Source organism: Vulpes lagopus, chromosome 10 (assembly GCF_018345385.1).
Source record: "Vulpes lagopus strain Blue_001 chromosome 10, ASM1834538v1, whole genome shotgun sequence".
In the NCBI taxonomy this organism is placed as follows: domain Eukaryota; kingdom Metazoa; phylum Chordata; class Mammalia; order Carnivora; family Canidae; genus Vulpes; species Vulpes lagopus.
Window position 1 is genome coordinate 90792696 of NC_054833.1, and position 21244 is coordinate 90813939.

The 21244-nt window shown below is 59.6% G+C and overlaps 1 protein-coding gene across 3 annotated transcripts; it reads right to left on the reverse strand.

Annotated features, from left to right (window-relative positions):
• Positions 1–5: 5 nt before the first annotated feature.
• On the reverse strand, positions 6–19068 carry CDH15 (cadherin 15). 3 transcript variants are annotated; one of them, XM_041769934.1, is made up of 14 exons: positions 18949–19050; positions 12428–12586; positions 12068–12223; positions 10769–10913; positions 6282–6442; positions 5362–5490; positions 4726–4911; positions 3784–3887; positions 2902–3044; positions 2502–2738; positions 2072–2311; positions 1799–1935; positions 1466–1621; positions 6–572 (listed from the first exon to the last, which is right to left on the reverse strand). In XM_041769934.1, exons 1-14 carry the CDS (start codon positions 18988–18990, stop codon positions 372–374), a joined length of 2196 nt encoding a protein of 731 aa, XP_041625868.1. In that variant the 5' UTR covers positions 18991–19050; the 3' UTR covers positions 6–371. The 3 variants fall into 3 exon arrangements, with proteins under 3 accessions (XP_041625868.1, XP_041625867.1, XP_041625869.1); XM_041769933.1 differs by having other exon boundaries at positions 3784–4037; XM_041769935.1 differs by lacking the exon at positions 12428–12586 and having other exon boundaries at positions 3784–4037; positions 18949–19068.
• Positions 19069–21244: the final 2176 nt, after the last annotated feature.

Consider the following 21244-nt stretch of genomic DNA (forward strand, 5'->3'; position numbering starts at 1 on the left):
TCTGCAGGTCACCACCACCCACACTGGAGAGAAGAGCAGGTTTTTAATGCTGGTGAGGAAGGGCCGATTCCTTTCACAGGAAGGTGAGGTCGGTGTGAGGGGGAGGCAGCAGAGAGCTGGGTCATCTGGTTCTCCCGTCTGCTCCTGCCCTCCAGGCTGTGAGGCTCTGCCTGGACTCCGTCCTCCCCCACAGAAGCGGGCTGCCTGGACGGGGCCCTCGGGCCGCCTCTGCCAAGTCAGCTGGGCCTCACGGCTGCTGCCCAAGAAATGACGGCTGCCCTGTGTGTCCAGGGGCTGTGCCCTCAGCAAGTAGGGGAGGCACAGATCTGCAGCAGAAAGGCCCCTCCCTTCCCTGGCCCTCAGTCCAGCCCTCATGGGGGCCCGTACAGGTCAGCCAGCCGGGCGAAGCGGGGACCCCAGTCCCAGAGGCAGCTGTAGTCTTGATCCTCATCCCCCAGGCTGGACAGGATGGAGCTCAGTGTTCCTGCCACAGAACCGTCCCCCTCATAGTCATAGATGAGAGCGGTGTCATAGGGTGGAACGCTGGGGTCACTGTCTGCCACCTCCAAGCCCTGTGGAGAGGCCCCGGGAGCTCAGACCCCTGCACACACCCCCGGGTACCCTCCACCTCTCAGGTTATAACACAGGTCAAGCTCAGCCCCAGGCACAGACACGGACCCTAAAAACGGAGGGGCCCCGGAGGAGCAGAGGAGGGCTGAGCGCTGACCAGGAGGAGACCCTGCCCAGGATGTGGATTTGAAGAGAAATTTTCCTCTGGGTGGCTCTCCTGCCTTAGGGCTGGGACACCAAGACCCCCAGCATTCCATCTGCGTGAGACTACCTGCTTTCTCCCTTTTCAAGATTTGGTCAATGGTTCTGTCCCCACTCTCTCTGCACTGTCCCTCACAGGGTCACACATGCTCCTGCGCTGACCTGCATCTGGGCTTGCCACAGTCCAGGCATCTCTCTCTGAACCACTGCACCTACTGTGCCAGCGAGTGTGGCAGGTGATATAGTGACAGGTGCCCATGTGTTCTACAGCCCACCCAATTGGGTTTCATGTGTTCTGGGCATCTCTTGTGTTGAGTGCAGGAACTCCTTGATGCTGCGTCTTGACAAACCATGGGGTGCCTATATTCGACAGGCAGCAGCACCCCCAGCCCCAGGGTACCTCAGCTCAACTAGGCCCAGCATGATCTGCTGCAGGGAGAGGCAGCTTCCTCTTCTCCCAGGGCTTTGTGTCTGTGGTCTCCTCACCTCCCCAGCCTCACTCAGCCCTCAGATCCTCCTGAGCCCCCCAGCAGCTCAGCCAGGGTCCCCAGCACTGGACCCGCTCTCCATCAATGGTGCATGTCCTGAGGGTCCAGTGAGGTGTGCACACAGGTGGTCCCTACCACATGCACAACAAGGGCTACAGCATGTCCCCCTGCCGCCACCCCTCTCTGTGCACCCCAGGAGCACCTACATCATTGATGAAGTCAGCAATATTAGCAGGGCTGCTGGGCAGCACGCGGGGGGCCTGGGGGCGCCCTCGGCTGAACGGGGCATCTCGGCGCACTGGTGGCCGGCACAGAGCTGCCAGCTCTGTCGGGTGGCGCAGCTGGTTGATGTCATAGGCATCCTGGGGACAAAGGAGGTGGCATTCAGCTCCAATCACCAGGTGGGTGGGGGGTGCCTGGCAGGGAGGACCTAGGAGGACCTGCAGGCCAGCGGGGGCCCTGCCCCTCCTGGAGCACGGCCCACAGGCTGGGCTCCTTGGGGACCCTCCCGACCACCTCCCCCCACACCCTCCCTTCACCTGGTCCTCCTCTCCGCCCCCTTGCTCATCGTAGTTGAGGATGTTGTCACGCAGATCATCCTGCAGCCCATGCAGAAATCCCTTGTCGCCAGACTGCTGCCGGGACCTTGCAACGAGGGCCACTGGCAGGGCCAGCACTGAGAGGGGGAGGGGGTGGACAGGAGGAGGTGGGTGCTTGGCCATCGAGCTGAGGCTGGACTCGGGGCTGGGGGTGGGGCGGGGCCGCGAGGGGCGAGGCCAGAGCCCAGCAGGTGTCTGCACGCAGGCACTCACGGAGGAGCAGGATGACACTGGCCAGCACGATGACCAGGGCACCTAGGCTGACGCCCGCGCCCCCTGCCCGCCGGGCAGTGGCCCCCGGCAGACAGGCACCATCCTTGCCACAGCGGCACACCGTCACGTTCAGGGGTTGCTCACGCTGCTGGGGCGGCTGCCCTGAGTCTCTGAGCAACAGGCTGAGGCGGTGCAGACCCTCCCGGACCTGGTGTCGCAGCCGCAGCTGCGCGTGGCTCACTGCAGAAGGCGCTCGAGGTCAGCAGGGGGCTCTGGGGCCTCAGTCTCCCCATCTGCTCACTGGGAGTACCAATTCCCACCCTGCCAGAGAATGCCCTGCAGTGGGAACCAGCAGGACTACAGTGTTGAGTCGCTGCCCCCCACCCCATCTCAGGTCTGGGCCCTCAGGAGTGTGGTTGGGGGAACTCACCATTAATCTGGCTGAGGCTCCAGTTCTGGGTAAGCTCTGGGACTCGGGGACTCAGCTGAAAGTGGAAGGGGGCCCCGTGGGGGGGCAGGTCCTCATCTGTGGCCCCCAGGAGAAGGCCAGAGCCCTGACCTGGCTCGCTGCACACGCTACCAGATCGGAGGGACAGCTCAGGGGCATGGTCATTGACCTCCAGGATCTCAACGGACAGGGTCCCAGTGGCTGTCCGGGGTGGGGAGGCTGCGGGCAGGACAGGCCTGGTGGACTCCTTGCTCTGCGAGAGCAGACCGCCCACCCTAGATGTCCGCCCCTGGGAGCGCATAGCTCTCAGCCCTGGGCATTGACAGGGGTGCCCAGCCTGAGCCCGGGAGCCCGGGAGCCCAGGCACAGGCTTGGCCCTCACCATCGTCGCAAGCCAGGATAATGGCCCTGTACCAGCCGTCCTTGAGGAAAGGTGATGCTGGGCTGAGCACTCGCTGGGTCTGGACCCGACCCGTGGCTCTGTCCACTTGCAGCCAGTCCTCTGGGTCGTAGTCCTTGGAGTAGCTATTGGCCGAGGAGGGGACAGAGTGGCCCTGAGCTTACACAGGACCCCTGAGGGTATGGGCACACTTACACACATGAGCATATCCATGGACACATACAGTACACTCACACACATTCCCCACACTTGCATATACAATGCACACACATACGTCCTCCACATGCATTTACACACACATCCCACACATATGCATGCACACCTGTGCACATTCTCCACTTGCACACGTGTGCACCTCTGACACTAGTGTCCCAACTGCCTTGAGCTGGTGTTTTCTGTCTCAATTGACAGATAAGGAGACTGAGGCCTGGGGCCAGGACCTCAGGACCCCATGGTCACTCAATGCCACAGCACAACCTTTCAACACATGGACACCATGGAGACAGACACGGGTGCACAGGGGCAGGGCCGGGGGTGAAATCCAAACTGTGAACTGCTAGCCCCATGGGATCATCAGCTCAGCAGGACGGGCAGAGCTGGGTGCTCAGAGGCTAGCTAGGACAGATAGGTGTCATGAGCATGTGCCAGCTAGAGCCTAGCCCTGCTGTGTGGCACAAGTTCACCCCAACATGCACACATGCATGGACCCTCAGGGATGCACACAGGCAGATGAGCCCTCTGCCCACTGGCCAGAGTACTGATGGGAACCCAACTATGCTCCTGGATCTGGCTGGGAAATAGACAAATGGGCCTGTAGCTCCCTCCCTCCTACCCCTGGGGCCCCCAACCCCGGGGGTCCCCCACCTGAGCCTCTGCAGCTGCTCTGTGTCAGGGTCTTGGGCAGAGAAGGTGGCCACGGGGGTTCCGGGGAGCACCCCCTCTGGCAGGCTGGTCCGCAATGGGTTCTCCTGGAACACGGGAGCCTCGTTAACATCCTGCACCCGCACGCTGACCCTGGCCTGGCCCCGCTCGGCCCTGGGGGCAGCCGCCTGTAAGGGGGCCTCGTTCTGTACTGCCACTCTGAGGTCGTACTGCTCACAACTCTCGTAGTCCAGGGGCTGGAGAGGGAGAAGCAGAGGGGGAAGTCCTCAGGACTAGGACCCCCAGAGGCAGCCACGGGGCAAGGTGAGGCCCCCCCAAGGGTACACTGCCCCTGTGTCTCTCCTTTCCCTTCTACTTTTCAGCTCTGGAAAATAAAAATGATTCAGGACCAAAAGGCACAAAGAATTATGTAAAAACAATAAATACTCATCATTCAAACTGAATTTGTTAGGTATTACATCATCAGCTCTATGTGTCACTTGGTCAGGTGGTCCTCCCAGTGACTCGAGCAGCGCTTATCCGGGTGTTGTGGAGAAGGTGTTTGATAGCGGGGTTAAATTAACCTCTATAATCAGCTGACCCCAGTGAGTCCCGTGCGTAGCCCAAAGTCACCGAGCAGACCTGAAACTTCCTGAGGACAGAGGACTTTGCAGACTGCTGGCCAGCCCTGCAGTAAAGCTCTTCATGCTTCAGTATCTGAATATACCTGTGTCCCTGTGCGTGTGCAGGTTCCTCCCCAAGGCTGACACAGGTGTGCTCTGTATCTACACACATTGCCACCCGAAGAGGCATAGCTCCACAAACAACACACAGGCTATGGGGGTGCCAGGGGTCCGTGTGGCCTGAGCCTAGAGCCCCAGCACTGCTGGCTCCCCCAGCATCCAGTTCTTTCCAAGGATGCCCCACACGGGGTCCCCCACTCACCTTCACCACTGACAGCACGCCCTCATTGGTCTTAGGGTCTGTGCGGATAGTGAACTGTCCTTTGGGATCGCCCTCCAGGATGGTGAACCTGGCTGCCCAGTTGGGGGATCCTGGCAGGTCCCTGTCCTGCACCTCGAGCCGCCCCACGTCCACTCCGCTGACAGCTTCGGTGACCTCCATGAAGAACTGTGGGAGCCCAGACCTCATTACTGCTGGGGCTGTCGGGGGCAGGGAGACGGTCCCGCGAGGGGATGCCCTCCCTCACCCTGTCCCACCCACTAGGAGCCTCCTGGCCTTGTCTCCTGGTGAGTCAAAGCCCCCTCTGTGGGCTCAGCTGAATGCCAGGCACCCTGTGTGCTGCCTTTGGGAGGGGAGGGCCGACTGGTCCCTCCCACATGGCAGGGGTGCAGGGAAGACTCCCTCTTGCTGCCAAGGGCCACAGAGGGGTCCCCCGGGGCTGATCTCCCAGCTTCTCGTGCTGTTTATGTGCTCACGAGCAACTACTCTAACTTGGGCTCCTTCTGCAAAACTCCTGACCTCCCACCCCTCCACAAAGTCCCTTGTCCCTGCCAGGAATCTGAGGAAGGGCGGGCAGTCCCCAGCAGGGGCCAGCAGGGCTGTGCATGGTGGCAGCACCTCATCCTGGGTGAACCCGGGTGCATTATCATTGACATCCTCCAGAGTGATGATGGCCGAGGCTGTGGCAGTGAGGCCGTCTCCAGACATGTCCGCTACCTGCAGGGTCAGATTATACACGGCGACCACCTGGGGGCACAGCAACATGCAGTCAGGGAACCGAGGCACCTGAGGGCCTGGGGGAGGGCAAGGAGACACCACCTTTGGGCGCAGCCCTCCCAGGCTTTCTGGGTCTAATGACACCACCACTAACCCCAGGCTCTGCTCCAGCCCAAAGTGGGTAAGAGGTCAGTGACGAGGGTGGACATGCAGCACTTCCTGCATGCAGTGCTGGACACTGAGGGGCGCTGACAAGCTGGGTCCCTGCCCTGTGGAGCCATACCCAGTGGCAGAGAGGGAGGCAGACCAATGAAGACCACCCAATGCAGCAAGTGACCAGACAGAGCCATGGAGGGGGCCACAGGGAAACCAAGGAGGGATTCCCTGAGATGCCACAGCTGCACAAAAGCCTGGCAGTGAGGGGCAGCAGGGGTCCCGACAGAGGAAGACTGCAGAAGGGTGGCCATTACTGCAGAGCATAACTGGTCACTATGGAACCACTCACATAGCCTGACCCAAGGCCAAGAAGCCCAAAGGGGCTGGCATCACAGGCCCTTCAGTGCCTCCCTGGACCTCACCGCACAGCCAGCCATGAGGCAGAGCGGTGCCAGGCTGGGTATGTGCCCAAAGCCATCATGAGTGTCTATAGCAAGGGGGGGTGCCCTTGATTTCGGGGGCCGGGTGGAGCCTGGGAAGAGGGTCCCAACTGGAAATGAGCCGTCCCCATTGGGGCCTAGGGGACTAACAAGGGCAGAGACAGGCCGACGTGACAGTGGCTGCCCTGGTCCCCAGCACGTGTGCCAGAGTATTGGCAGCCTAACCTCCCGGTCCAGGCCCACTTGCACGGTGCGTATGTCCCCTGTGTGCTCATCGATGCTAAACAGCTGGGGACTGCCCTGCTCCAAGATGGAGTACCGCAGCGCTGCGTTGTCTGTTTCCGGATCATCAGCATCTGTGGCTTCAGCCCTGGTCACGTAGGTGCCTGGTGAGGACAGGGACAAGCAGGAATGGTGTACACGGGTGCCAGCCCCCTCAGATGTGTCTCACAGCTCCCCCATGCAGCCTATACACCCTTGAACCTTTTGCCTCATGCTATGTGGAGGAGGCAGGGGTGCCTGATAGATGTGTAATCGAGAGCTAACACCTGTGCCCCCAGACATGGAGACAGCCTGGTGGGCTGGGAGCCCAATGTGGGGCTCAATCCTATGACCCTGAGATCATGACCTAAGCCGAAATCAAGAGCTGGATGCCTGACTGAGCTGCCCAGAGACCCCAGGAGACTTAATATTGTTAAATGTCAGCACCACCCAAAGTGATCTACAGAATCAATGCAATCTCTATCAAGATCCCAAGGACAGTTCTTTTGCGTAAGTAGAAAAATCATTCTAAAATTCATATAGAATCTCAAGGAAACCCAAATAAAACAATCTTGAGAAAGAACAAAACTAGAAGACTCATACTTTCTGATTTCAAACCTCACTCCAAATGTACAGTGATCAAAACAATGTGCTGTGGCTATGAAGACAGACACACAGACCAGTGGGATAGAGAATCTGGGGAAAACCCCACACACGTGTGGTCAAATAATTTTTGGCAAAGGGTGCCAAGACCATTCAAGGGGGATAGGACCGTCTTTTCAACAAATGGTGCTGGAAGACGGGCAGCCCCAGTGGTGCAGGGGTTTAGCGCCGCCTGCAGCTTGGGGTGTGATCCTGGAGACCCGGGATGGAGTCCCAAGTCAGGCTTCCTGCACGGAGCCTGCTTCTTTCTCCCTCCGCCTGTGTCTCTGCCCCTCTCTCTCTGTCTCTATGAATAAATAAAATCTAAAAAAAAAAAAACAAAACAAATGGTGCTGGAAGAGCTGGACGTCCATGTGGCAAAGAATGAAGCTGGACCCCAACCTCACACCATATACACAAATTACCTCAAAGTAGGTCAAAGACCTAAATGCAAGACCTAAAACTGTAAAACTCTTGGAAGAAAACAGGGCAAATGTTTCACAACACTGGATTCGGTAATGGATTTTCAGATATGACACCCAAGGTACGGGCCCCCAAAATGACACACTGGCCTCATGAATGTTTTCAAATACTGTGCAGCAGAGACACCCTTAACCAGGTAAAAAGGCAAACCAGAATGGGAGAAAATATCTGCAAGTCATGTATCTGTGAAGGAATATCCAGGGTGTCCAGAGAACCCATAGAACTCAACAACAAAAACACGACACAATTTTAAACTGGGCAAAGGCCCTAAAGAGACATTTATCCAAATAAAATATACAAATGGCCAATAAGAATGTGAAGAGATGCTCCATATCAGTCATCCTGAGGGAAACGCAAACCAAAACAACAAGAAGACATCAGCTCACGGCTGTTACGATGACTACTATAAAAAAATCCAGGAAATCAACATTGGCAAGGATGTGGAGAGGCCAGGACCCTGTGCATCACTGGTTGCATGTGAGATGGTGCAGCTGGCGTGGAGACAGTGCGGCCGTCACTCACAGAATCACCGTATGACCCAGCAGCTCCTCTCTGGGTGTATCTCACTCACATTCATAACGTTATTCATGTGAAAGCAAAGTATCCACCTACAAGGTAGGTGAAATGTGGTCCCTCCATATAATGGAATATCATTCAGCTTTAAGAAGGAAGGACATCCTCACATGTGCTACCCTATGGACAGACTTGGAGGACACTCATGACCAGTGAAGTCAGACCAGTCACAGAAGGACAAATGCACCATGATTCCATTGATGAGGTCCTGAGACAGATTTACAGAGGTGGAAAGTAGATGGGGGAAGCCAGGGGCTGGGGAAGGGGAGAGAGCGTTGGGATTTAATGGGACGGGGTTTCTGTTTGGAAAGAAGGAGAGCTATGGGGATGGGTAGTGGGGACAGCTACACAACATTAGGAATGTATTTAATATCCTGAACTGTCTCCTTAAAGATGGTTGGGATGGTTTGTACGTACGTTAGCAAAACAAAATTTTGTTGAAAACAAAATATCAGCGTCCTAAATGCCTAATAGGCAAGTGCCCACTGCAGATGAAGGGGAATGCAATGGTGCGGGGGCTTCGGAGGTGGACAAGGAACATAGTCCCGACCTCATGATGGGAACGAGCGGGTGGTGCACAATATCATGCTTATTCTGAGCTTGTCATATTGGCAAGGGCACAGGGTAACCCAATAAACTGAAGTGCAGGATGTGTCCGGTCCCTAAGGAGAGGTGGCCATAAAGAGGCTTCAGCTTTTGGTGGAGTGGAGCAGGCAGACAGCAGGTGGAATCGGGTCAGATGGTCCAAGGCTGAGTGTGGACGAGCCTGACAACTCACGGTCCCGGGAGCCCCCACAGAGGGGCTGTGCCCGTGCTCAGCTCTTCCCCACCGGCCCCGGAGCACTCATACAGGCTGGGGCAGGAGGACCAGACCCCACAGACGCTCTGGGCGATGGTGGGGGCTGAGGGAGGAGGGTAGGGCACTGCTCCAAGTTGGAGGGACAGAACCCTGATGCAGCCACACTGAAAAGGCTCAGGTGCTTGGGAGGTCCTACACCCAGGAGCCCATGCTCCGACCACACGGCAGTGGCCACGCCAGGAGGGGGCATGGCTACTTGGTTACTCGGGTAGCAGTACCAACAGGCCCCAGGCGGCAGCACTAATGCAGCAGCAGAGGCCAGGCCAGCCCAGCTGCAGACTAGACCACTTCCAGCACCCGCCAGCCAGCACTCCCAGACGTTTACCACGTCCCTCCCTCTCTCCTGTGCTATCACACACAGAAGATGGGGAGGAAAGGAATCCCTCCTCAACGATCCAGTGGCCAAGAAACCAGGTCTGTGGCCAGTCAGATGCTGGGGCCACCACCTAGCAGCATGCTGAAAGAACGGGTCAGGGTGTGGGGGCCTCTCCTGAGATGGTGGATGACACTCGGGAAAGATGGGGACTCAAGAACGGAGACCTGAGAGGAGTATGAAGGCAGCGCTCTAACTGGTAGCACGTGTCCACAATAACTTCCTGACTGACGGTTACACCATGTCCAAGTTCTTAGGGCCAATTCTGAGAGCCTCGGGTGTGCAACCTGCACTCCAGAAAGGAAGGAGGCCGGAAGGAAGGAGAAAAAAGTTTAAAGCAAACATGATAAACCTCACATCTGTTGCAATTCTTTGCAACTTTTTTGCAAGTCTCAAATAATGTCAAAATAAAAAGTAGTAGAGCGCCTGTGTGGCGCAGTCGGTGAAGCACCGGACTCCTGGTTCCAGTTCAGGTGGCAATTTCGATTGAGGTCCCAGGATCCAGCCTGAGTGGGCTCAGCCCAGAGTCTTAGGACAGCCTCTTCCTCATCCTCTCCCTCTCCCTCTCCGCCTTGTGCTCGCACACACTCTCTCTTTAAAATAAGTCTTGGGCAGCCTGGGTGGCTCAGTGGTTTAGCGCTGCCTTCAGCCCAGGGTGTGATCCTGGAGCCCCGGGATCGAGTCCCACATTGTCGGGCTCCCTGCATGGAGCCTGCTTCTCCCTCTGCCTATGTCTCTGCCTCTCCCTCTCTCTCTCTCTGTCTCTCATGAATAAATACATAAAATCTTTTTTTAAAGGTCTTTTAAAAAAAAGAAGTTAAAAAAATAAGATTGTCACTTTAAGTCTCAAAACACGAAAAATGAGGTGAAATAAAAGATATCCAGGCAGCCAAGCAGGAGCCCACCTCCCCGAGTCCAAGCTCCAAGCCTCAGGTGTGCAGCTTGCCTGGGACTTGACCAGACGGGAGTAGGAAGGAAAGAGGGAGGAAACCACTAGGTAGAAGGAGATCAGGCCAGCAAGGCCATCCTGTGAAGACCCATGAAAGAGGGAAGGTTGTGTGTTCTTTGCGATCAAGATGTAGGACTGAGAAGCCAGGAGCGGGGTGACTGCTAAGGGGGTGCATTTCCCTTTGGAGGGACAAAGTGCCCTGGAACCCAACAGAGGGGCTGGCTAGAGCACCATGCATGCGCCAAATCCACGGAGCAGTTCCTTTCCTGTGGTGCTTTCACCTCCATGCAGAGCAGCAGCATCTGCGCCCCAGCTCTGCCATCCCCCCATCCTCTCACTGCGATTTGGAAGACACTGGAGTTTAAAATCCATAGTGAAATGGGAAGTGACTCGAGTTGACTCTTGTGCAAAGTCCCTTCTCCCGGAGTCTGTTTGCTTATTTTCAGAGTATTTGAAGGATTACAGAGAAGTCTTGAAGGGAACCCTGGACCCTCTGACCAACTCAGAGCCCCTCTGCTGAGGCCCCCCCGCCCCCCCAGCCTGTGGGCGCTGGCAGTCCAGCTCTGCCTCACCTGGCACGGCACCTTCCAGCACCCGGCCCATGAATGCCTCCTGCCGGAAGACAGGCCGGTTGTCATTCTGATCCACAACCACGATCTCCAGGTCCGTGGGCTCCTCTAGGGTGGCTCCTCCGAGGTCCAGAGCAAAGGCCCTTAACTAGCCAAGCAGAGGGCAAGGGCTGGCGCTGTGCTCCCCAGATCCTGGTGGCTCCCCTGGGCTATGCACAGGGACAGTGCAGACTTGGTGTCCCGCTGGGAAAACCCACTTAAACCCGGGAGAAATGGGATCCCTGGGTGGCGCAGCGGTTTGGCGCCTGCCTTTGGCCCAGGGCGCGATCCTGGAGACCCGGGATCGAATCCCACATCGGGCTCCCGGTGCATGGAGCCTGCTTCTCCCTCTGCCTGTGTCTCTGCCTCTCTCTCTCTCACTGTGTGTCTATCATAAATAAATTAAAAAAAAAAAAAAAAGCCTTTAAAAAAAAAAAAAAACCGGGAGAAATGGCATGTGGATGGCAGATGAGACCTCCTGGAAGACAGCCTGCTTCCCACAGCGGCCGGCAGGCAACCACCGGGCTGGGCGTCCCCTCTTGGTTTAGGCTCCTCTGGAAACTTAATACGTGAAACTTAAAATTAAACCACTTCCCACCCTCTCGGAGAGCGGGTGCGGTGTCATTTCCAGGTAAAATCATGATCTCTGCTAACTCAGCGTAAGACTGTTCTGCAGGAAGATTTAGAGCACAGGAGAAGCAAAGTCTGAAGCCCCCTCCCCCAGGACTAGGTGAAAGCAGTTCCGGAGAGGCTGTTGGGGGAGGGTGGATTACTCTCAAGGGAACTCAGGGGAGTCCACTGCCCTCAGGAGCCTCTCCAGCAGCGTGGGTCTTAATCTCCCTCCCCACCAGCCTTGTTTCACACCTCACAGGCCTACAAGGGGCGGGTCCTCTGCCACCTTCCCCTGAGAATCCAGGGACAGCTGCCACTGAGAGTGGCCATCCGGTGGGATCCTCCACAACACCCCATTCCCACCCAATGCAGCCAGGTGGGTAGAACTGGTGGAGGCGGGGAAGACCTCACCATTGCCTGTAGGCTGCCCCATCTGGCAAGACCAAGCCCCATCTCCTTGTGGCCTCAGCTTGTTCACACTCATCTGTTAAATGGGTATATAACCCTGAACACCTTTGGGCTGCAGGTCCTGTCCCAAATCCCCATGCCTACCTCCTAAAGGACACGTGGCCCAATGCCCCAACCCTAGGACAGGAGCCTGGGAGAAGGAGGCTCCCAGCTTCCTGCACCCCTCCCTCCAGTGGGCCCCACCCTGAAGCGGTCTGTCTTCTCACGATCCAGCATGGCGTTCAGGAACACCTTCCCGGTGAACTTGTCAATGGAGAACACGCCCTGTGGCTCCTCATCCACGCCGGGCCCCTGGATGCTGTAGATGACACTGCCCAGTGGCTGCTTGTCCGATTTGATCTGTGAGGGCAGGAAGCAGGCTGGGGGAGGTGCCCCCAAAGGCCAGGGCCCCTCCCCTCTTCCTGGCCTCCCCTCCCCCAGCTGGGGTGGAGGCAGCCAGACCCTCAGCCCAGACCGTGTGCCTGTTCTACAGCCCACACCTCCGGGGACCCAGTGGGGACAGCCCAGCCGCTGCTGTGCCTGTGAAGCCCCGCGGCCCCTCACCTGCACCAGGGGATACGGGAGGCGCTTGTGGTTCTCGGATACGCTGATGGGGGGGATGACCCAGGCTCTCCGCACACGGCCGGACACCACTGCCCGGTGCCAGGGGTATAGGGTACTGAGCCTCCTCCGCCCAGGGACCCCTAGTGACGGGCCCAGGCTCTACAACAAAGGCAGAGACAGCTGTCAGTCACACAGCGTGCAACCCTGTGCGCCAGGCCTCAGAGATGCCAACCACCTGGACCTTGGCCCCGTGGGCGCCCTGAGCTCACTCACAGCCATGGGAGCTCCCAACACCTTGGGTCTGTCTCCTGTCCCCCTGCCTCAGGCCCGTGAATGTTTGCTGATTGGCTGGGAGGAACGCGGCACCCTCCTCCTCAGGTGGCCCACGGGAGGCTACACCAGGGCTTGGGGAGCACACAGTGCTCAGGAGCAGAGGGAAGCAGAGTGACAAGCAAGGCAGCCACTGGGAACAGGAGCAGGGGGAAGGGAGCTCCTGGATCCGGAGGGGGGGGGCTCCCTTCCCCTTCCTCATCTGGACCTGGGTGGGTGGGGAAGGGGAAGTGATAAGCAGCCACAGAGACCCCCTCATGGCTTCCATTCCCAATGGCTGGTCAAGGCAACCAGGCCAAGGTTTTTGTCTGCAGAGAGAGGACGGGCCGCCTGTGCGGGAGGGTGTGGGGTTCATACTGTGAAGCTTCCAGGAGGCAGGCATTCCTGGAGGATCTACAGGGGTCCCCAGGGGCAGTCCCCACATGGCTTCCCCCACCCCCCACTGTTCCATGGGAATGAAGACTCAGCTCTGATGTCCAGGGGTCAGCCAGGGGCAGAGTTCTCAGGATGGCCTATGGCACGGGGACTGGACAATAAAGCCAGGGACTACCCCCCCCTTCTATTCTCTGACCCATGGAGCAATACTCTGGCTCCTGAACCCCAGAAACCTCAGGCCCCAGGCTTGCTCCTCCCTCCTCTCCACTTGCCCAGGGAACTGAGCTGCCCTGCTTGACGCAGTCCGCCCAAGTTGTGGTGCCTGGGGGGCATGCTGCAGCAAGCTCCCTTCTCTACCCTGGGGGCAGGGTGGGGGGCTTGCAGACACTCCCTGGCCCTTCCCTGGGCCAGGCTGTGGGCTCAGAACCAGGGCCATTGAGGAGCATGACAGGAGGAGGGCACCTCCTCAAGACCCACTGCCAGCTCCCTGTGGTGACGACAGATAGTACCACCCTCACAGCACAGATGGAAGACCGAGGCCTGGAAAAAGCACCCAACCTACCCCTCAATTAAGGGCAGAGCTGGCAGCAGCCCCTCAAGCACATCCCTAGTTTCCTGGGATGGCCTTGGTTTAAACATGGGGTCTCTGCACCAGGATCCTCAACAGGGTGCTGGCTGGTCTGAGTGGGCTTGGGGTAGGGTTTGGGGGAGGGTGCTTGGTCACCTGCTGGACCCAGCTGGCTCTGGCTGCAGGAGAATGTGAGCAATGCTCCCTCCAAGGCTGCTCATGCCCACCCCCACAACACTGCATTTGCAGCTGCCCCCGCCCTGCCCCTCCCCAAGCCCAAGCCCCGGCAGGCCAGCTGGCAGCAGGCAGAGGGGACACCACCCCAGACACCCGCCCTTGGTACTCTGATGGCCCTAGAAGCTCTCTGGCCCCACACAGGGTCTCTAGGCCCCTCGGCCCTTCTCGAGGGGGGGGGGTTCCCTCCTAGCTAAGGTGGAGAGGGTGGCTCCCAGGGCACCTCTGAGGGGGGCATGCTCCCTGGCTGCCCTTTCAATGTCCTGAGCTCAGCCCCAGCCGCTGCCCTAAGCCACACAGTCCACAGAGGGATGAGCAGGGATGGGGTGGCCTAGTGGCCTGAGGCTGCAGCATTAGCGACTAGTGAAGGGGGTGCTTTGGGGTGGGATGGGCAGGGGCAGGGAGGAGGTGCCTGTATGTGCCCCACTGCCTGCACTCTTCTCCCCGGCCTCCCAGCACCCAGCCGGCTTTGTGTTCCATGCCCAAGGCGGGTGCACTTTGTGGACACAACAGCAATAATGTGCAAGTGACCACTGCTCTCTCCTTCTAGTCTCAGGCCATCTTCTCCCTCCTGGAATCCTTCTCTGCCTTCTCATCTGAAATCCCAGGGGCATTTCCCTCACAGGGGCCTGGGATCCAGGTAGCTGTGAACTGAACTTGGTTTACAAAAAGGACAGAGGTCCTGGCTGGGCCCCCGGGCCACGCACAGCCTGACAGATGGCAGCGCTGGTCCCAAGCCTGCCTCGGGCAGTGGGGGCTTACTGCCAAAATCATGGAGTACAAACCACTTCCAGGTCAGCATGGTGTTCCCGCCAGATGGAGACCTGCTGGCCTTGGTCTTCATGCTATTGCTTCCTGAGTACCCTGAGGACAGCATGGACCCTGTATCCTCTCTGGTCCCCTCCCCTGGCCCTCAGCCCTCAAGCCCCTAGGAATGGGAGGTGGCACTCATTTCAGTTCCCCAGAGCAGGGCTCAGAGAGGCCAAGCCATTCTACTCAAGCCCACACAGCCAGAGAGCACGGGAGCCGGGGCCACAGGGAACCAGCATCTGAACCTCTATTGCTCTTAAGGAAGTGCAGCCGCAGCATGGAGGAGATGGGAATGCAGAGAACTGGGGCAGGTGGGCAGAGGACAGTCTGCAGACAGCCCTTGATCTCAGGCCCTTGGGGGAACAGAAAGGGACACTCTCCCCCCTGTCCAGCCCACTATAGAGCCTCTGGCTGCCTCCCACCCTGGCCTCAGCCAATAGCCTTGGCTGACATTCCAGGATGCCTGCCAGTGTGGTGTGGGGCCAGTGTGGTCGTGGCAGAGCCTGGGAGTCCCAGGTCCCAGTCTGTCCACGGCCCAAGTTCAGGAGGTCAGCAGAAGCCACAGAGCCTTGGCAGTGGCCCCCCGCCCAGATCAGAGGCTGCGGTGGGTGGGGTGGTTGGGCTGGGCCGCAGCCCACTTCCGGCTGTCCGGGGTATTGCTCAGCTAGTCTCTGCCCTCCTACCATCCCCTTCCCAGAAGACGTGGCTGGCTGGGGGAGGCCTGGAGCCGCCTGGGGGATCATGGGACATCTGGTTCCAGGACAAAGCCAGCTCACACAGACCCCTGGGATATGGGCAACGAAATCCATCATGGAAAACACCATGGAGTGGACCTGGGCTCACCTGTGCTGCCCACCCTTGCTGTACCTCAAGTTGGGCCAGAACCCATGGACATCATGGGCACATTTCCCCCAAACAATGCCCAATGACACCCCCATGCTCATCCTCGGCCTTCCTCTTAACCATGAACCCGAGAAGGTAGTGTGCAAGCCCTAGAAATGCTGGGGCCACTGTCCCCTCACTGGGGCCCACCCCAGCCCCCACACCCAACCCCAATGGCTCCTGAGCAATAAAGCTCCCACCACCCCCCCCCCCGCAGGAAACCTGTTCTGCTTGTGTGCGGCCAACACAGCTCTCTGCTTCTCTCCACCAGCCCCTGGCGGGTTCAGAAAAAGGAATTAGAAGGGACAGCCTAGTCTCCTAGGAGCCAGGAAGAAGGTGGGATGCTCACCTGCCCTGGGTGGCCACCCCGGGTACAGAAGCTGCTGACTGGGGAGGCTGCGTATAAACTGAGGAGCTGGGATCCCTGGGTGGCGCAGCGGTTTGGCGCCTGCCTTTGGCCCAGGGCGCGATCCTGGAGACCCGGGATCGAATCCCACGTCAGGCTCCCGGTGCATGGAGCCTGCTTCTCCCTCTGCCTATGTCTCTGCCTCTCTCTCTCTCTCACTGTGTGCCTATCATAAATAAATAAAAAAAATTAAAAAAAAAAAATTTTAAACTGAGGAGCTCCTGCTCTATCTCCTGGCACTGCCGGCCCCTGCGGCTCCCTAGCACCGCCGCTAGGATTCAGATGGCAGCCCAAAGCCTGAGCTTGGGTGGACATTCATGTCTGTAGCCCCAGCTGCTGCTGTGTCGTGACTGAAGGCGAGGAAGGGAACATTTTCTATCGGGGTAGCTGGCAAATCTTACAAAATACAGCTGCAGAAAGGGGTTCGAGGGAGACGTTCTTGGGTTAATTCTACACACCCATCCAACACAGCTTCCGGCTCTGGGTTTCTGGGGTTCTAGGGTTAATTCTACACGCCCATCCAACACAGCTTCCGGCTCTGGGTTTCTGGGGTTCTAGGAACCAGGTGGGAAGCTGTAGCCCGGTGGAACACCGTGGGTGGGGTCTGCACTCCCCACCAGCTTCCCAGGCCCGAGCCCCTTCCCCCCAGGCTGGAATCCGGACCACCCCGTTCCTGGATGGCCTGGCAGGCATCAGGCATGCCAGGAACGGACCCAGCTGTTCCCCTGGTCCCCGGTGGCCCCAGCATCCCCCTGCAGCTGCTGTTCCCAAGGAGGGGGGTGTGGGGTGAAGCAACGGGGCAAGTGGAAGGAGCAGCTGTGTGGCCAGTCTGCTCCCCCCGCTGCAGGGGCTCAGCACAGTGGTCCAGGAGCCACTCCCCTCTGCTGCTTGGGTTACCATCACACTACCATGGGGACGGTGACCCCTCTCAATACTGGCAGACGTGGCCTCAGCCTCCGTCTGCTGCTGATTTCCTGTTCTAGGTCCTGTCCCAATCGCCCTAAGGGGTCTCCACACTTGGCAGAGTTGGAGGGGGGTGGGGAACAGCTACTGCTTCATCTTCCTTCCAGGCTTGGATCCCCTCCCACAAGGCATGGGCTTGCCCTGAATCATCCATGCTCCCCCATCCCTCTACCACTCTCAGGTGGGGTGGGGGCCCAGGGGTAGGCCTGGCTGGCTGCAGGGACACTGTGGGCCTGGGGAGGGAGCCACCAGAGACCAGCTCCGAAAGGACACACTCAACTCATGGGCTGAGATTTTAAGGGGACACAGGCAGGGGAGGGGTGTGCCTTGTCCAAAGCCACCCGAAGCAACAGATCAATGCAGAGTCCTGGCCCTGGCCCCCACCCAGGGCAGAGACAGCTCTGCCATGCCCAGGCTGGCCTGCCTTGGGGGCTCACAGAGGTGGAGGAAGGGGTATCCAAGAGCAGCCATCAGCGGCCATGTGACTCGACTGGAGAGGACAAAAGTGTGAAAGCTGAGCCGGGTGGGGGAGGGGTGGGCAGGGTCCTGACACACACCTATTTCAGGGGTCTGGAGAAGCTCTCCTTGCACTGGCGCTAATCTGAGCCACACAGAGTGCAAGACCCCAGAGGCCAAGCCCCATTAGCCAATTCCCCCAATTCCATAAAGCCTGTGTATGTCCCTGTGTGTGTGGTCACTCTGTAATAGTCCCAAGGAAGGGAGAGGAATCTGGGAGGGGACTCCTCTCTCCCCGCAGCAGAGCTCTCCTGGGACCTGGTGAAAGGTGAACACCCCAAACCCAAAGATGCAGCTCTCCAGGAGCAGGATGGGGGTGGACTGCTGCTCCTACACTAAGTGGGGAGGGGGTGTGGGAGGTGTGCAGCCTTCTGGAATGGTCCCCAATGTGTGTGTGGGGCCATAGGGCCCTGTGGGGGTGGGAGGCCAGAAGACCCCTGTACGGTGTGGCCTCCAGCAGAGAGCTGGAGGAGTGCGGGCTGGGGCAGCCAGGCTGTGCTAAGCCAGCTGGACATGGGCAGCCCAGGCCCAGGCAGGCCACTGTGGGAGGCTGAAGGCAGGGGTGGAGGTGACTGGAGCTGTGGGCAGGGGGTCCAGCTGGCTTCCAGCCATAGCTTTTTGAGAGTCGGGGCAGGGTGTCAAAAAGCCCCCAGAGTGGGCACCGGGAAACTTGGTTCTCCTTGCCAGTGTCTGGCACTGTAGGAGCCATCACCTGGGGGCACGCACAGGCTCAGCCCTCATGCTCATTACCCGCCAAGCGTGGGAGAACTAAGCTCCTGTGTTCTGCACAGTGGCTCCTGGCCTATGACCCTGACTTAGCCCTGTCTCTGAAGGCACAGCCTAGTGCTTGGTCCAAAGGGCCACCTTGGCCCAGAGTGTAAGACATGCCCCCCCCAGGGGGTGCCCATGGTGGGGAGGAGGGCAGCTGCCTGGGCTTCCTCCTACCCACCCACTCCCACATCAGAAGGACCAGGGAACCAGGCACAGGCCAGGATTGTGGGGGCGACAGGCCGTAAGTGCCAGGGGCCTGGCTCCAGAGCACCCCCAAGGGACAGAGGGTTCCAGCGCTGCCGCTGCTGGCGGGCACAGGGTGGGGTGTCTCCAGTTCTGCCAAGGCTGACCAGGGTCATATGCCAGCTCAGCAGGGGTGTCCCTAGAGAAAGCGGTCTGCAGGCTCCTGGCGGGGTTTGGGGGGGTGCTCCTGTTGCTCCCCTCTCCCTGGCAGGGTGGCCAGCCGCTCCTCGGGGAAAGGGTCAGCTGGTGGGCTCCCCATGCCGTCCAGGCGGGGCGGCCGCGGGACCCAAAGCGCCCTGCAAAGAGCTGCCCACCGTGCACCACCTATGGCTACTCCGCGCACGGGGCTCCCGGAGCGTCCCGCTGGAAGACACCGACCCCACGGGGCAGGGGGCAGGCGACCCGCGCGGCCAGACGCCTTACCTGGGCCAGCAGCCCGAGGGCGAGCAGGAGCGCGACGTCCATGGGCGAGCGGAGCAGAACCGAGTGTCCGGCCGGCGGCCTCCTGCTCGGACACAACCCGGGCTGAGTGACAGCACAAGTGTGCGGGCGGCGGGGGGTGGGGGGAGCCAGTGAGTGACAGCACGTGTGCTCCGGGGGCGGGGCCTGCGCTGAGCGGCAGCTCGGGGCGCGTTGTGGGCGGGGCCTGAGGCTGAGTGACAGCACGGATGCGGCGGGGCAGGCGGGGCGAAGGGCGGGGCCTGGGCTGAGCGGCAGCACGTGTGCGGGGGTGGAGCAGGGGCGAGGGGCGGGGCCGGAGCAGGGGCGAGGGGCGGGGCCCGCGGTTGAGTGACAGCACTGCGTAGGGGAGTAGGAGGCGGAGTCAAGGGCGGGGCCTGGGCCACGGAATGGGGGGTGCCGAGGGCGGGACCTGGGATGAGCGACAGCATGTGTGCCCCGAGGGCGGGGCGGACCTGGCCAGAAACTGGAGGGCCGCCGGTCGAGGTCAGGCCGCTGTCCTGGGGTGCAGAGCTCCCCAGTGCAGCGGCGAGAAAAGGAGGCCTGCCAGAAAAGAGGGCGGTGGGCGGGGTGTGGGCTACGGGCCGGAGTGCGTGCGGATTCATCTTGCTGCTCCGGATTCACCAGGCGCACTCCTGTCCCTGGGCCTTTGCACTGGCTCTTCCCGCTACCCGCAGTGCTCTTTCCTTGCTATCCCTCCTGCCGCCAAAGCCATGTTGCTGGCCACCTTGAGGGCTTTGTCTAACAGTCACCCTGGCCACCCTGTTAGACACTGTCCCCCACCCGGCAGAGCCCGTGGCATCTTCTGGCCGTGGGGGGGTAGGGTAGCATGGAGGAGGCCAGGCACAGACCGAGCCTGGAGTTAGTCCTCCTTCCTCCCCTGGTTTCCGGGGTGGCCTCCTGTTAGGTGGGCAGTTCTTGGGTTAGTGTCCTCCCACTCTCTTGAAGCCCCTGAACTCCTGAGTGCCTGGGTCTGTAGCTCACAGACCCAGCTTGCAGTCGCTTTCTTCTGAGCAGGAGTGGAGTGTCGGGGAAGCAGGCCCCGGGCCTCTGCTCTCCGGTCCAGATTGTGGGGCGGTGGAACAGGTGTGGTACCATCTGTGCCCTCGGCCTGCTTGGAAGGAGGCCAGACTGCCTGCAGGAGGCTCTGGCAGTGACGGTGTCCCTGGCACGTACTCCTCCAGGTGGGGAGGTGGCGGGAAGCTCCTTCTATCCCCAGCTCTGTGGCCCCAGGCCTGGGGAGTGGCCCCAAGGGCCACCGCCCTGCCCTTGAGGTTAGGGACCCTAAACACCTGTAGGCCAGCCCCCTGAATGCTTTGAGTTTCTGCCCCCTGGGACTAGTGTAGGGGGAGGTAGAAGGGAGCAGGTGGTTGGCCTCTGTGCCCCCTGATTAACCTCAGCACACTAACCAGGGGTGAAGGACATGGCCCTGTGAGGCCCTCTCCTCTCTCTGCCCATCCTTCATCCATGCTGTTTTTGGGCATTTATTTGTCTCCTATCCAACAATCTCTGGTGGCGGGGGGCTTCCGAGGGGAGGGCAAGCTGGGTCTGATCATGGGTGAGCCCCAGATACAGGGGAGGGCTACTGGGAAGAGGTGTGGTCCCCAGGCTGTGAAGAAGCCTTCCTGCAGGGGCAGGGAGGGGCTACCCTCCTCCTGGGTTCCAGTCCTAGCTCAGGGCTTTCTGTAGCACTCTCGGTTTCCCCATGTGTCCAAGGGAGGGCATTGGGTTCCTCAAGCGTGGAGGTCTCATCCAGGGCTGGTCCACTCCAGGCCAAAAGGGGACTGACCCCTCCAGAGAAGCGTTCTCGTTTTCCCATGGGCTGGGGGTATCTGGCCCCCTGGAGTCTGTCTTCTGCACCCCAGCTGTGTGGCTCTGACCCTCAACTCTGGGTCGCTCTCCCCACCCCTGTAGCCTCTGGCAGACTCCACCCTCCGCCCCCCATGCAGCTCCACAGCTCACACTCCCCCAGGCCGATGTGGGGGTGCCTCCCCTGCCTCTGGTGGCCAACCCCATGCCTTTGGCTTTCTGTTCTGTGACTAGGAGTAGAACACTCTGTGGAGCCAATCTCTGATGCCTGACCTCATATCCAAGTTGCTAGGTGTGCTAGGGGTAGGACGTTGATAGGCCAGGTGCACGGGGGCTGAGTGACTTGCCAGCGCCAGCTGGTATTCACTGAGCGTCTGCTTTGCTTCCTGCATGGGACCCCTGCCATGTCCACACCGCCTGCAGCCTGAACACAGCTCCTGGGGCTGCCTGG

Bases quoted from the DNA above. Each gene is read 5' to 3' on its own strand.
- CDH15 (XM_041769933.1), bottom strand. From the start codon at position 18,990: ATGGACGTCGCGCTCCTGCTCGCCCTCGGGCTGCTGGCCCAG. The intron at 5,491-6,281 runs GTTAGGCTGCCA...CTGTGCCCCCAG, and splicing joins AAGTGGGCCTGGACCGGGAG to GTGGTCGCCGTGTATAATCT. The intron at 1,622-1,798 runs GTGAAGGGAGGG...CTTTGTCCCCAG, and splicing joins GGGGCGGAGAGGAGGACCAG to GATGCCTATGACATCAACCA.